The sequence below is a fragment of the Chenopodium album genome, chromosome 7, assembly GCF_948465745.1.
Source record: "Chenopodium album chromosome 7, dcCheAlbu1.1, whole genome shotgun sequence".
In the NCBI taxonomy this organism is placed as follows: domain Eukaryota; kingdom Viridiplantae; phylum Streptophyta; class Magnoliopsida; order Caryophyllales; family Amaranthaceae; genus Chenopodium; species Chenopodium album.
In genome coordinates this window covers 65276644-65291474 of record NC_137840.1, presented here as the reverse complement: position 1 = coordinate 65291474, position 14831 = coordinate 65276644, and the positions used below count along the sequence as shown (strand labels likewise).

General features: G+C 35.3%; 2 protein-coding genes across 5 annotated transcripts; one reads left to right on the top strand and one right to left on the bottom strand.

The window, feature by feature from the left end:
• Positions 1-1104: 1104 nt before the first annotated feature.
• LOC145639200 (putative methyltransferase PMT24) lies at positions 1105-7141 on the bottom strand. Of its 4 annotated transcripts, none has more exons than XM_081690371.1 (10): positions 7021-7141; positions 6832-6887; positions 4831-5905; positions 4584-4733; positions 3797-4067; positions 3607-3717; positions 3343-3517; positions 2331-2591; positions 1621-1815; positions 1105-1530 (listed from the first exon to the last, which is right to left on the bottom strand). In XM_081690371.1, exons 3-10 carry the CDS (start codon positions 5854-5856, stop codon positions 1308-1310), a joined length of 2412 nt encoding a protein of 803 aa, XP_081546497.1. In that variant the 5' UTR covers positions 5857-5905; positions 6832-6887; positions 7021-7141; the 3' UTR covers positions 1105-1307. The 4 variants fall into 4 exon arrangements, with proteins under 4 accessions (XP_081546497.1, XP_081546499.1, XP_081546496.1 ...); XM_081690373.1 differs by having other exon boundaries at positions 4831-5883; XM_081690370.1 differs by having other exon boundaries at positions 6832-7077.
• A 3588-nt stretch (positions 7142-10729) lies between these two features.
• LOC145639199 (magnesium dechelatase SGRL, chloroplastic-like) lies at positions 10730-13828 on the top strand. The gene is made up of 5 exons (XM_081690369.1): positions 10730-11060; positions 12161-12337; positions 12698-12859; positions 12954-13100; positions 13427-13828. Exons 1-5 carry the CDS (start codon positions 10893-10895, stop codon positions 13538-13540), a joined length of 768 nt encoding a protein of 255 aa, XP_081546495.1. The 5' UTR covers positions 10730-10892; the 3' UTR covers positions 13541-13828.
• The last annotated feature ends 1003 nt before the right edge of the window (positions 13829-14831 follow it).

Here is a 14831-nt window from a genome sequence, read left to right as displayed (position 1 = left end):
AGACCAGATTAAAATAAGATTAATTTCGAACTGATTTAGATTGTGTTTTATTAAAGTGATTGAATTAATTTTATTATTGTTTAGCAAAAAATTGTGATTAACTGTTTTTTCCTAAATTAATTACTCCATATTAATTGATAAGAAACAATGTAATGTCATACCAATTTCTATATGTTCGTTATATTTATTTGCATATACAAATAAATTATCATGTACTTATCTAAATTGTATGTCGATATTACGTATTTAAAGTATGTACTCGGATTAATTTGTGTGCTATGTACTTATGTGTGACATAATTGATTTTGACACCGCAATGTTTACAAATAAAAATTGGGAACAGAATATTCAAGTTAGGATATTAAGTAGCATCACGAAAAGGGAATCCTTGAATTTTATAAAGTTATTTGAATAATGTTTTAGGGACATTGTATTCACTTCATTTTTGCATATTTGAATTTATACAAGTATTAATTATTTTAACTTGTTTTTATCTCTTTTATTTATAACATACGGTATTTGAAGGGTCATTTTATTAAAATCAGCAAAATCAATTGAAGTTGAGATTTTAAGCTACAACCTCCTTGGAAAATATCTTAATTCCAATGTTTCTTTTTTACTCCTAGTTGATATGTTTTGACTTTGTGCAAAAAATCATAATCTTATACGTTGTTGTTATTTTTTTCTTGCTTATATTAATATTTAAAATTATGTGTTAGCAAACGTATTTATAAGAAATGTGAAACCAGTATGAAAAGGAAGAAATATTACAGTAGATTTTATTCAATTTACATAGTATAAATCTAATTACAATTTTAAATTAATTGAAAATACTACTTCTATGATAAAACACCTGACAAAGCTCTGGGAAGACGAGTGGAAATTACAAAGTCAACAATTAACAGATGTCTGGCAATCTGGCATAAATATAGAGAAAATTGTCTGGCAATTAACAATCAATGGGAAGGGTAATATTGGAATTTTAAAAAAAAAAATTGCACAATATTATGCCTTTTTAAAGGGCAATTGCTTTTCTAGTACTCCGTAATTTTATTTTTATTTTTTTTTTTGAGGATTAATACTGTATAAATTTTATAGCCTACATTTGCTTTTTTAGTACTCCGTATAAATATATAAGGAAATGTACGTATCATACAATAAACAACTAAAAGAAAATTGAGCTACAAAAAAAACAGCTGCATCATTAAAAGTTGATGAAGCTAGATATATAGGTAAAAGAATAGACCTATCTCACTATCTCAGCAATGCAAAGTTCATTCTAGTTTGAGGACTGGTGATTCAATTAGTCAAGCTGTGGCACCAGCAATTAGTTCTACTTCCGAGGGCCGCCACAATGTCTTCATTATACAGACTAGTTCATCGTTATCATTGTAATGAGTGATCTTCCAGTGAAGCGATTTAGCCATGCTCCTTACCTCGGACATGGTCTCAGTATTGTCCCTAACTATTAATCTACCCCCTGGCCTCAATATTCTATCTACTTCTGCCATCACCGAAACAATGTTGCACCTGTTACAGGGACAAAAGTACTATCGTAATATCATCAAAGAACTATATAATAATATACACAAATGAACCATTAGCATTTGATTTCCGAACCTTTTTGCAAGATCAGAGAAGAGGTGATCTGCATGAAGGAGATCATAAGATCTTGGGTAGGTGCTAAATGATTCACACCAGTCATGGTATATTCCAAATAGGCCACGCTCGTATATAATAGGAAGAGTGTCTGATGAATTGACGGGAACTACATTCATCACCCACAGTTTCAAATCCTTCAAAGCTGCAGCAAATCTGTTTAAGAGAGCAATTTAAGGCTGAGTTCAAGAAGTAGGCTAGTTTCTTTTATTTGCATCAACACATACTTGAATGGCAGGGCTAATTATGGCTACTAAAAGGCTATTTTCAAGGAAAAAAAACATATATCAATTATATACTGATTGAGAATCAACCTAGTCAAGGAAAACAGAAGGAATAAAGCATGTACTAGGAAGGTTGCTTGTGCCGTAAAGGGACCTACACCTACTCACCATTATAGTGAATCTGTGCATGTTTGTATTACAATATCCAAAGAGAAGGATAGCAGCATAACTACAGCTTCTAAGATCAGTAATTCAGTAATAATTCATTGAATTTATTTAGTCTAGACTTTACCTATTCAAGTAATCCACATGTTTCCATGCTGGTTCCGTTTTAATTTTCTTTCTTTTTATTTTTTAAAACCTCTTTTCCGTGAGACAAGGGTGTTGACAAGGACTGAAATATCATTGACAAATTATTTAATTGGAAAATATAATTTGAAATCATACCCTCCATATGATGCATTCATGTCCATGACATTTCTAACCAACGACCAGTCAATTCCAATCCCATTCATATATGTATTGGTAATTTCATGTTTCCAGTGGTTATGGTCATCAATGAAGTCCTTGGGAGAATTTCCAACAGTAGAACCCTTCAACCAGTAAGGAGGTTTCTCCAACCGTGATGGCCAAGGTGCTGGCCATTGAGCCCCACGTTCAGATGAATCTTTGGCCACTTTGTGTATGCACTGCTGAAGTGGTGTATACCTGAGAAACACACGGTCAATTAATCAAGCAACAAAGACTAATCCTCCAAAACATCATAAAAAGAAAAGGCAATGCCTTTATGGCGTGCCTCAGTGAGAGGAGGTAGTAACAAAGTAAGAACTTCTTCCATAAAAGTATGTCCGTTGTACATTCTTCCCTTTAGCATCCTGAATAGGTAGGTCAGGGAAACGGAACAAATTGCAACTAAGCCAGGACTCTCAAAACGCAAAAAAGGGGAAGAAAAGGGAGCACTTAACAAATTCAAATGCTCTCTCCTTATATCTAATAAATGCTCCAAGTCAGCATCTAGATGATCCCAATTTAATAAAAGTGCACACCTATGGACCTACCATTAAGCCACACCACAAAAACGAGCTAGGCCTTGTTTGGTTCAAGTAATGCTCCTTTCTTTCGGATATTATTCAATTTTTTGGAAGTGACTTCTTAAAGTTAAATTGCTATGTTATCACTTAAGTTTGCAACATGTACTATATAACTAGGAAGCATAAAAAGAGTAGAATCTGTAGACCAGAACCAACTACTTAATTAAAGTGTCCATGCAAACATAGAAGCAATAAGCACATGCAAAGTTCACTTCCCAATATCCATTGACATTTTAATTGCAATAGAATACTATACATAGATACTTGGAATTTGCTTGTCAGGTTGACTAACCATGAGATGACTAAAGAGGAAAAATAACATAGTTTCTTCAAGGTTAAATCATAATCAAATGTTAGGCAGAAATTACCAGGCATCATTAGGGTCATCCGAATCATCGCAAAGTGGAGGATCATTTGTTGGCCTTTCTTCATAGCAATCATTTGAACTAGTTTTTCTGAATATAGCTGCAGATTTTCTGTTAACTCCATCTTTCCCCACTTTTACTAGTTCCCAGCACATTGCCTTAGTTAGCTTGGACATCTCTGCATGCATGATACACAAACTCCATAAGTTTCTCCAAAAAGAAGCATAGCTAAGCACTGATGATACTCAAGATTAAAATGAAATTCACCTTTCCAGATGCTTGTATCTTCAGCACCTTTTCGATAAACTGGAGTAGCAGACCATACAAAGTAGCCTCCAGGTCGCAAAAGACGATTCAGTTCCAAAAGGAGTTTACCACCTAAAGTCAATCCAAACAAATTCATGGTGCATTTGTTTGCATAAAAGGTATAATCCTGGTTCACTGAGATAAACATTACCTTCAATATGCCAAGGGACCCGGCAACGAGCACAATGGATAACATCAAATACCATGGACGGATAGGGTAACCTTTTTGTTCCCATTACAGCTGAAATAGCAGGTATTCCTCTTTCAAGTGCGAACTGAACTTGAGCTTCATGTTCATCCTTAGGAGCTAATGACATAGTGAGTACATCCCTGTCAAAAAGATACCCTCCAAAACTGGCCACACCGCATCCAACATCCAATACAACACGGCTTTGCTTACCCCAAGCAATTTCAGGAAGAGTCTGAATTTCAAAAATGAATTTATAATGCAAGAAAATTTTAATGCGAAAAATAGACAGATGCAGTACAAAATGCATAATTCCCGAGATTAAAGCTCAAAATAAAAAAGAGCAACAATACCATTGCACACCATAAGATAAGAAAATTGCGAAGTAAAGTGATAAAATAAATTGCAATCTCTGCCTTCTTTCTTTCCCTATGCATAATTTCTAACTTTATTTGTTCAAAGAAATGATTTGATAATCTAAATATCACATAACAATGGTTGCTATGCACAGACAAGCCTAAGGCAAACTTAAGTGATAACATATATTGCAATATTTTCTGTCTTTCTGTAACTACTTGTTTACTTTCCATCTTTCTTTCACTAATCCTTGACTTTTGCTATGTCCATTAATGCTGCAAAATATTTGATTCAAAGTAAATTTTTAATCATATAATATCACATAACAAGGGTTGTTATTTGCACAGACATTACTATATTAACAAGGAAAAAAAACATTTATTTGTGGAATCACCTGTTGAATATAATCAATATAATGAAGAGCGCCATACTTAAATTGAGTCCCACCACCAGGGAAGGTAAGGTACCGATCATAAATCTTCACCCAGTTCTGTTTTCCCTTGTAATCAACAAGCCTTGTATGGGGAACGTTAGTGAACCATATCTGGATAATCCAATATAAAACTTATTATAACAAGAACAAGAAAAATATCTTATTTCAAAACTCTCTTTTCATTTCTTAATCAAAGCATTAAGTGTACCATGTCTCTGCTTTTAGGCCATTTGACTGGGGTTCTATACCCTTTAGGTAGAGGAACAAGACAAGTAGGAGCTTCATCAGGACAATGTCGTTCCCTGTGCTCGTAATGTCCTGTGGTGTGTAGCATTTTGAGAGCTTGAACATTGTCAAGGCAAGGAATATAATCTGGTCCTGCAGTGACATTACATACTTTCCATCTATATTCTTTTTGGTGTTTTGGCACTGAGAATCCCTGTGAGAGTTTTTCTTTCTCTGACTCTGCTGATTGTGTTGGCCAAGGCATAGCTTGAGGTTGAGGTGAAGTTTCATTTGACAACTCTGTCCCAGATGTTGACTCATTTTTTGACGGTAAAACACTGGAATTCTCTTTTAAATCCTTATTTATTTCTTGATCAGACTGATTGATTGCTCCATCCTGCATCTTCTTCATAGCATCTATCTCTTCCTGAGCTCCTGGTATCCTGTCTTGGTATCCTCCACTTTCCTCAACTTTGGTTTTTGTTTCTCCTACTTTGTTTGAATCATCAGAACTCTCCTTAGGTCCAGCATTGTCATCATGTCTTTGGACTACACCGTCAAACTTGTCACTAGTTACTTCCTGCTTACTCGCATCTGTCCCATCTTCTCCACGCTTTTGCTCTTCAGCTCCCTTGTTTTCTGCTTTATCCCCAGAAACCAACCCTTCTTTTACCTTTTGGGAGTTTTGCTCCTCCGTATTCTGAGACTCTTTTGGAAATGCATTTCCTATATCTTGAACACTAGGATTGCTGCCTTCCTGCACACTGCTTCTGCCATCATTCACTTTCAAGGCATCCACAGGCAACGTAGCATCACTCTCATCTACTACCTTCGGTATGCCACCCATGAATTCCTCTACTGATATTTCTGTGCGAACAGGGCTAATTGATGATGACTGTGTCATCCAAGCAGCTAGCAAACATGTAGAAACAAACCCCATGATACAAAATATCAAACAATAGTTTGGAGAATTCTGCCCGTCAACTCGGGCATACCTTCCCTGAGCCATGACCTCTCACTAGCTAAAAATGCCTTCCTTTAGAATGATATTAACAACCCTACAGAAAGAAGGTATCAAAATGGTTAGAACAAAATCACTAATCACAGGGACCTCAATCAAAGGCGATTCTAACTTTTCAATCAATAAATCTTGAAAATCAGCTCTAGGACAAATGGATTGATTCAAAATATACATTTCCAATGAAAAATAAAGAAACCACATTGGTGTATTTTCACAAGGACACTAATTAGTCAGGAAGAGCATATGCATCATCAAAAACAATTCAATCCAACAATCACAATAGTCACAACTATCGACGACTGGATGCCACCTAGCTGAGTTGGTGAAGTGAGATTATACTCGACTCGGGACTCCTATCTACATCACTACCCTTTGTGGCTCCCTATATACCAAAAATTCAAAAACAACAAAACTACCACTAACGAAAAAAATTATGTCATTAGACAATCAAGGCATATAAACTGAAATTCCTTCACAATCAACCACAACCTATAAATGTGCATCACATAAATAACACTAAGCAGCTACCTTATTAAATTAAAGGTTTCGTGTTGGTAGAAGGTGTTATATACACCCGAATGTACCATACAAACCCAAAGTTAGTTTTTGCTCTTCATTTGATGATTGAGTGAAAAACAATCATCAAAATAAACTAACCTTGGGTTAGTTGGATTTACGGTACATCCGGGTTTATATAACTATCTCTCACGGGTTGATACCCAAGACCTCGGATCAAATCTCGTCTACTCCACTACACACCGACACACAATTTCAATCCTACCAAATACCAATGGAACAAACAAACATAACAATTTTATGTATGGACAAATACAGAGCATTTTGAGCAAATCATGAAAAAATTCTGAGCAAGAAAGTAATTACCCACTTTACATAAGAACCCATCAAATATGATAAACGATCAAAATAAAAGAAAAAGGAAAAGGGGGGCATGATATGAAATACCTGCAGTTGATGGTGAAAAATCAAGGCATTGGATCTTAGGAGTGAGAAGATGTTAACTGTTAAGGAAGACGAATATCATAAAAAGGAAAAGAATTTAGGATTGGATTGTGAGTTATTTAAGAAATGAATAAGGAAATGTACTATTTCCATAATCAACGCAAAGCAGTGAAATTATCAAGAAAAAGCTACCTAGTGTTTCCCCGATTTGAAGACATTCATTCCTCTATTATTAATGCCTTGAAAGTTGAAACACTGTAAACTACTCCGTAAAATAACATAACAAAACAAAACCTAATTAATTACGAGTTATTAAATCGTCCGGCTATCGGGTTGGAGGCCTTGGGGCGTAAAATATTCACGATGACAAAAGTACTCCCTCCGTTCCTTAATTAGATTTCTGTTTTTAGTATTTATTCCTCAAATAATAGATAGAAGTAGAAATCTAATTAAGGGACAGGAGTAATAATAAGAAAATATGATACACGTGAGGGTAGGTTTGTACATTCAAGTTATAATAAAGGCATTATTAGGTAAAATGCGAATGTAATTTAGTTATGGTTGAAGAAATATCATCTTTTCTATGCATTTTTAAGGTAATACTCCCTCCGTCCCTAAATTACATTCCTATTTCTAGCATTTATTCCTCACATAATAGAAGAAAACAAGAATGTAATTTAGGGACGGAGGGAGTAGCAAAATGTCTAAATAATTTCTTTCTCCCCTCTCATTTGTTTCCTTTTCACTCTGTTTTCATTTTCCGAACCAAACGCCCTCTTAATGTGATCGAAATTGCTAAAATGAAAGGGCAAGGGATCCCCACCCTCAAAATGTCTGTAGTGGAAGGTTGAAAGGTACAATCCTTACCACTAGACCAATCTTAGCATGATACTAATGCTCGCTCATTGAATCAAACAAGTACGTGTATAAGATGCATGATACACTTGAGAGTGTCTTACTCGACTATTCAAAAGTATAATAGACCTGTACTCAAACTCGGTCATAAAATGCATGATACACCCAAAAGTGTCATACTTTACTGAAGAGTTAATACAAATTGAAGGTACTAACGTTTGCCAAAAGTTGCAAAGAGAGTACTAACGTTTCAAACGTTGCAGATAGAGTACTCACCACATAATTGACCTTCTACAACAGGTTAACCAAACAAAAAAAAAAAAAAAATTAAAATTCTGACATTAATAAAGAGGGGACTAAAGTTTGCCATTGTTCAAGAAATCTATCAGTTAAATTATAGCTGGTACAACTCCAAAAAAACTGACTTCCATATATACTCATCTCCATAGCCAACTTCTCCATCTTGCATCTATTGAAAAAAAAAAATCAGAGGAAGCAATTACAAAAATTACAGGAAATACAAAGTGGTCTTAATTCATGTCCTCTCCTTAATTCATGTACAACTAAACATGGTCTTAATTCATCCATATTTTCTGCCACAATAAGCACTCTCTTAATAAGCATATCATAGCATTTGATTCATGATAAAATAAGTGCATAATAATAACAACACAGCAAAGAGAAGTGGCTTCATTCATACATATACATTTGTTCCATTACAAAATGGCTATACAAGCCAAGCCATCCATTTCAACCTAAGCATTGTCATGGTAGTGACAAATCCCAAAAGATTATAAATGATTTGTCACATTAACAACAAAAACCTACTTAACCATGACAATGCACTCCTACAATTCACATCTTAAAACTTAAAAAAAAAAAAAAAAAAAAAAAAAGAACAAGCTTAAATCTAGCAGCTCCTAACCCCAAAAACCATCTAGCTGCACACACCCCCCACCCAACCTAACAACAACAGCCTACACATCCTCCTTGAAGAGCAGAGGGAAGCCATCAAAATAGACTGTCATGTCATTGTTGATCCAGGCATGAAAGACACGACCATCATTGTAGATGAGGTCGTTAAGGATCCACTCGTTGACAGAGGCTTTGGGACCGAAAAAGGGTTGAAGTCGGGCTAGGTGGCGGGTCTTCCACCACAGACGCCATTTCCTGCAGACCTTCTTCACATTATCCCGACTACCCCAGTCCAGCTTGGAGAAGACATGGACCACAAGCAAATCGGGGTTGCTGAAAATTGGGTGAGCAATGGAAAGAGCGTCCATACCTAGGTAAATTAATGGAGTTAGACAAGGTATTTTCCATGGAAAAACCTACTCTGTTTCAGTAAGCCAAAACCCTAGACATAATTCTCAAGAAATTTTACCCAACAATAACACAATTCAATTTTGATAATCACCCACAACAACAGAATTACGCAAAAAAAATACAAGATCACGATAACTAAAACAAGAAAAATCACTTTCAAACAAAATTCGCCCAAATAAAAAAAACAGAACAAGCATACAACACCATTAATGGCGAAATTAAGAAGGTGAAGACAAAAAAAGGGAATATACCTTGAGTAGATTGAAGCTCAGCCAACTTTGCTTTCTTGCAGGAAGATGGACAATCACACTCCCACATTAATGGCGATTTTCTTGAAGAGGAAGTACGAGTTTTTTTTTTTTTTTTTTTTGGAATGAAATGCTCTGGTTTTTATCTGAAAATGGAAGTAATGAGGAAGCCAATGGGGTGAAAGAGTGAATAAAAAGGCTTTTCACCTTCCAAAAATCGCGCCATTGTCAGTGTAATGATGGCTTTTCACTTCCCAAAGTACAAGTGAGTGGACAATTAAGTTTTTTTTTTTAAATTTTTTTAAAGGGAAATAGGAAGTAACCGGTTATAAGCAATTGCAACCGGATTGTTAACCTGGAATAGTGGGTTCAATACCCTCTTTGCAACGTTTGAAACGTTAGTACTCTCTTTGCAACTTTACTGAAGGTATAAATAATAATCATGTACTCAAACTTGTTCATAAGACGCATGATACACCCGAGAGTGCTATACTCGACTAGTCAAATATATAATAGACCTGTACTCAAACTCGTTCGACTGTCATACCCAACTACCCGAATGTATGTATTACTCCGTAATAGACATGTTCGCAATCTCATCTATACTTAGTATTTAAAGACAAACCATCATCCCCATCATGCCACATGTAATTAAAATTTATTTTTCACCAATGCCACATGTCACCTCCCTTCATTAATTAATCCCCTTTCTTATTATTTTAAAAAAGAATTAGCTATAATTCAATACATGTATGAATGTTCCCTTCAAAAAAAAAAAAATAAAAAAAAAATACATATATGAATATTATTTGATTCATTTTCCCCCAACTTAATATCTCTACAATTACATTCAATTATCACCCATTCTTCTCCTTTATAAACTATTCATTTTTCAATTAAAACATATTATAATACAAAAGTTACTATTGTACCCCTTAGAGCACTCTCATTCATGGGCAAAAAAATGCTCATGAGGAGAATTTAATGGTAAAAATGCTAAAAATGTTATCCCACTCATGAGCAAAAAAAAATATGCCCATGAGGAGATTATCAAATGCCCATAGGAATGGCAAAAATAAATTGCTACAGTACCTATGGGCCCATGAGTGTTTGTGAGAGAAAATATAGGAGAGATGGTGGTGTGGTTTTTTTTTTTGTTTAGCCCATGAGTGTGGGAAGAGTTCTTAAATAAAATGCCCATAAAAAAAATGGAAAAGAGGAGTGAGAAAGTTAGTAGAGAGAGAGTGGCATTTTTATTTTTTTTTATTTTTTGCCCATGAATGAGAGTGGTCTTATAAAAATCCCGTGCATTGCACGGGTCAGAAGGCTAGTTCCAATCTAATTACTTGTATTAACCCTATAACCCTATTGAATAAGCTCTAAATTGAGAAATGAGTGGTAGATTAAAACTCCATGGATAGTTCAAAGAATATGGTAGGGACAAAGCATCCACATCCACATCTCTCAATTTCCTAACTCTCTCCAATTTCAATTCTACTCATCCACACACAAAATCCCTTCTTTTCTCTCTCTCTTTCACCCCTTTTCTCTGCAACCTCACTCTTTGATGACAATGGTGGTGGTGGGTATATAACATGAAGAAGAGTAGAGGAGAGAGAATTTTGATGTGCTTCCATGGCAAGTAGCTGGACTTGTGCATTCTCACTTTCACCCCACCATTTTTTTAGCTCTAAAACTCGAAGCATTTTCTTTAGTTCTGGTACTAGAAAACCCATTTTTACTCCTATTATTTCTTCTGTTACTAAAGGTGGAGCTCCCTACAAAAATGCTCTTATATCTGAGGTATAAATTATGTTCTTGGTTTCAATTTTTAATTTTTATTCTTTATTAATTGATGGTAGTTTGTGACCCATTTCAATTTTGAGCAATTTGGGTAAGTTTTTGTTATATGGGTTTATTTGAGAATGAAATTTGGATGTGGGGTTATTGTTTTCATCATTGTTGTCTGAATTAGAAGGTAAAATTGTAAGGGCAGTTCAAGAATTTTGGGAAGAATGTGAGTAAATTGATTTACACTAGGTATTTGAATGTTATGATTTTGAACTGCATGATGTAATTGAGTTAGAAGTGTATGATTTTGAAGCTAGATTGCAAGCAATTTGATGGAATAATGTTGAATTTGTGTTATTTGAACTAAAACAGATGAACACAGAAAATGAGTGAAATTTTTGGTGTAGGTGGTATGTAGGATAGTTGTGGTGGTATATTGACTTTGGAGGTTGCACTTTATGGTGTAAGTGATGGACTGATGGTGGTATTGGTAGATGGGAAGTTCTTGCCTTCTTGGTCTTGGTGGTGGTAGAAGTGGTAGAAATAGGTTAGTGGTGGCGACATTGTAGTGGTTTATGCCGCGAATAGGACTTCCCTTGGCCCTTACAGTCCCTCAGGAGATTATAGCCACGCTTTATCTGGCAAGAGTCCAATAAATGATGGAAAATGAAGTTTGCAAGTCGATTTAGATTGAAAAATTGCTTCCTGCTTCAAAAGGGTTTAATTGGTACATTTTTAGCTCATGTTGTTGTCACTTATGATGGAATCTACTTGCGCAATGGTAGGAAAACTATGACCCTGAAAACTCTATATAACTATCATGATGATAATTGATTATGAAGTTTTAGAAAAATGTTTAGGGGGTGTAACTGGGATGTCTAGAGGATGTTGGGATTTAGTTAGAAGCCCAAAAGTATTAGTTTATATTTATATATATTTTTTTATTAAAAATTAAAAGTTTGTTGGGGTTTGTGAAGCCATGAATAAGACTATGTCATGAATAAGATCCCATGAAAATGTTGGTTAATTGATACAATCTTAGTCTATTCAACAAAGTTGTCATTCTTAAACTTTCAGTGATGAGATTCTTTTGTCATCCATGATGTTGGTAGGCTGTTAGAATTTTGGGTCCTCAAGCGACGTTTGAAGCATCAAAGCTGACAGTGGATTTCATGGGACAAGAAGTTGATGAGTACACCAAAGTTGTGCCTAGAGTTTACATTCTCTCACATTGCGATTTTACTGCAAATTTAACCCTAACCATCTCCAACATCATCAATGTTGACCAGGTATGCACCTTAAGGTATGCATAATGGCCATTCATCATATCCTTAGCATAGTCTGAAACATTTGTGTTCCTTTCCTTATTATTTTTGGTGTGTTTGGTTACTTTGTAATATGGATGTAATTTCCTCCTTTCTCACAATCTGATCGGTCCTGAATTATTTCACAACATATGGTAATTTCTTGAGCAAATCCAACATTTATGATTTCCTCATATTACAGAAAATATCGTTGAAATTTTTTTTATTGTTGTGCAATGTTGGGTAGCTCCTGAATTTGACATCCCTACTGTATGCATGCTCGTTCAATATGGTTTTAGTACTGTGACACATGTTAATTTGTACACTTTTGTTTTGAACTTGCAGTTGCAAGGATGGTACAGCAAGGATGATGTAGTTGCTGAGTGGAAAGATATTAAAGGGAAAATGCACTTGGTCGTTCATTGTTATGTTAGTGGTCCCAACAACCTCTTACGTGATCTGGTTGCTGAGCTACGATATCACATTTTCTCTAAAGATCTTCCATTGGTGAGTTCATCTTCTATCTTAACAACATGAATATCCACTATATATGATAATATTGATGATTGAATTTTTAACTTTGTTTGTTGGCCTTGACTAGGTTCTTCAAGCTATTCTGTATGGAGATTCAGCCCTCTTTAAGGCACATCCAGAACTTATGGAAGCTGTTGTATGGGTTTATTTCCATTCAAGTTCGGCGAAGTACAATTGCATTGAGTGTTGGGGCCCTCTCAAGGATGCTGCACAAGTAAATTAACTTTTGTTTAATTCTCTGACTTTTTAATGGTGTTACTCCCTTGGTTCCTGAATAATAGGCCATAGTTCTATCATGATTCACTCTTAATGATACTCTTAAGGCCTTCACAAACAATTCCAATTTCTAAATAACGTACAAGTGTACAACATTAATGAGGTAGAGAAGTAAAAGTTCATATGGTGAGGTATACTTAAGGTAGATAATCCTAAAATCTTGAAAAAACGACCCTCAAATCAAGTGTGGCCTAACTGTTTGTTTAAGCTTGTTTCAAAGATGTGTGAACGTACTTACGGATAGTTTATGTTTTCGCTTTCCAGAAGGGGGACAAAGTTCGTGGCGTGTTAACTACAAATGACACAAGTACTCTGCAACAACGAAAACTACAGAGTCCCAAATCCTTTTTACAAGCTCTATTTACTTTTCTTCTATGAATTGCTTTTGTACAGCAAATTACACAATCTTCAGCCGGAAACAAGATTCTTCTTACCCGCAATATAAATTCTTCCAGCACTTTGACTCTCAGTTGATGTAGGGAAGGCCCGGGTTTAATCCTCAGTTGATGGGATTGTAAGGGGTTTGATGTTTTAGTTTTAAGTATACTTTGTCAAACACATGATTCTTGGTGCAACTTGGACTGTTTTGTTCATTGATTCATTTAATTGGTCAATGATTATTTTTTTCTGCTGTATATTATGTATATTATGATACACAATTTGGTATTTCTTCATCTCAAAATCTGATGATTAAGATAAATCCAGATTGAAGTTATGAGATTTAAGCATCAGGATCTTTACGTCATTCTGTAAACACACATATTCTTGTCAGTGTACTGTTTGCGCGAGTCACTATGATTCCTATCAGCATTAGGGCATGGTAATTGGATGATTATTAATAGATGAATCAGTGTTTGTTTGTGTAAGCAATTTTCAACCTGATTGGTCGTGTCTCGTGTGTTACTGTCAAGTATGACAAAAATGGAAATGACCAAGTGTTCTTTCTTGACACCCTTGTAATATAAAGAAGAACAAAAATAGTGAGAGTAATCACTGTATTCATTTATGGATTGATTACAGAATAACTGAATTTGACAGAAGCTTAACCGATACACCATGTTGAACATGTTTTAACTCTACTGGAAACATACATAGTTAGGAAAGTTCCTATCCGACTAGCTAGCTGATATATAGGAAATTTCCTAGGTTCGTAATCGCCTCATACATAAACCAGACCACTGCACCTCAGTCACTGTCCTGTCTTATGCTAGTAACTTAACTATTTATTTCTTCTTCACCACCAAATAAAACCTCTAACTCTCTTGCACTCTTCACTCCTCTAAGGGCTCTAACACTGCACGTGTTGCATGGATTCGATCGTGAACGGTAAGAGGCTTGGAAGCATTATTCTCTTTCATTTTCAGCTTGTACAGGCCGTAGATATTGTACTTGATCAGCTTATTTGTATGGAGACCATAGAAAGCAGTCGCGCTAAGAGGGTGGCATTTCAGCAAGGTCTAGTTGCAAATAGCAAGAAATTACGTCGAATTCCACCAGTAAGAGGGAGGATTAAACGAAGGATTTTTGCGAAATTTTACAGAGTTTTAAAGCATGGAACTCGAAGATCAGTGACATATACTTCATCACTCTGTACGTAGGTTTAATAATACAATGCATCATGCATGTTCCTAGTTTATTAAAAAAGCTTGCTCAATGAGTTTATCATGAG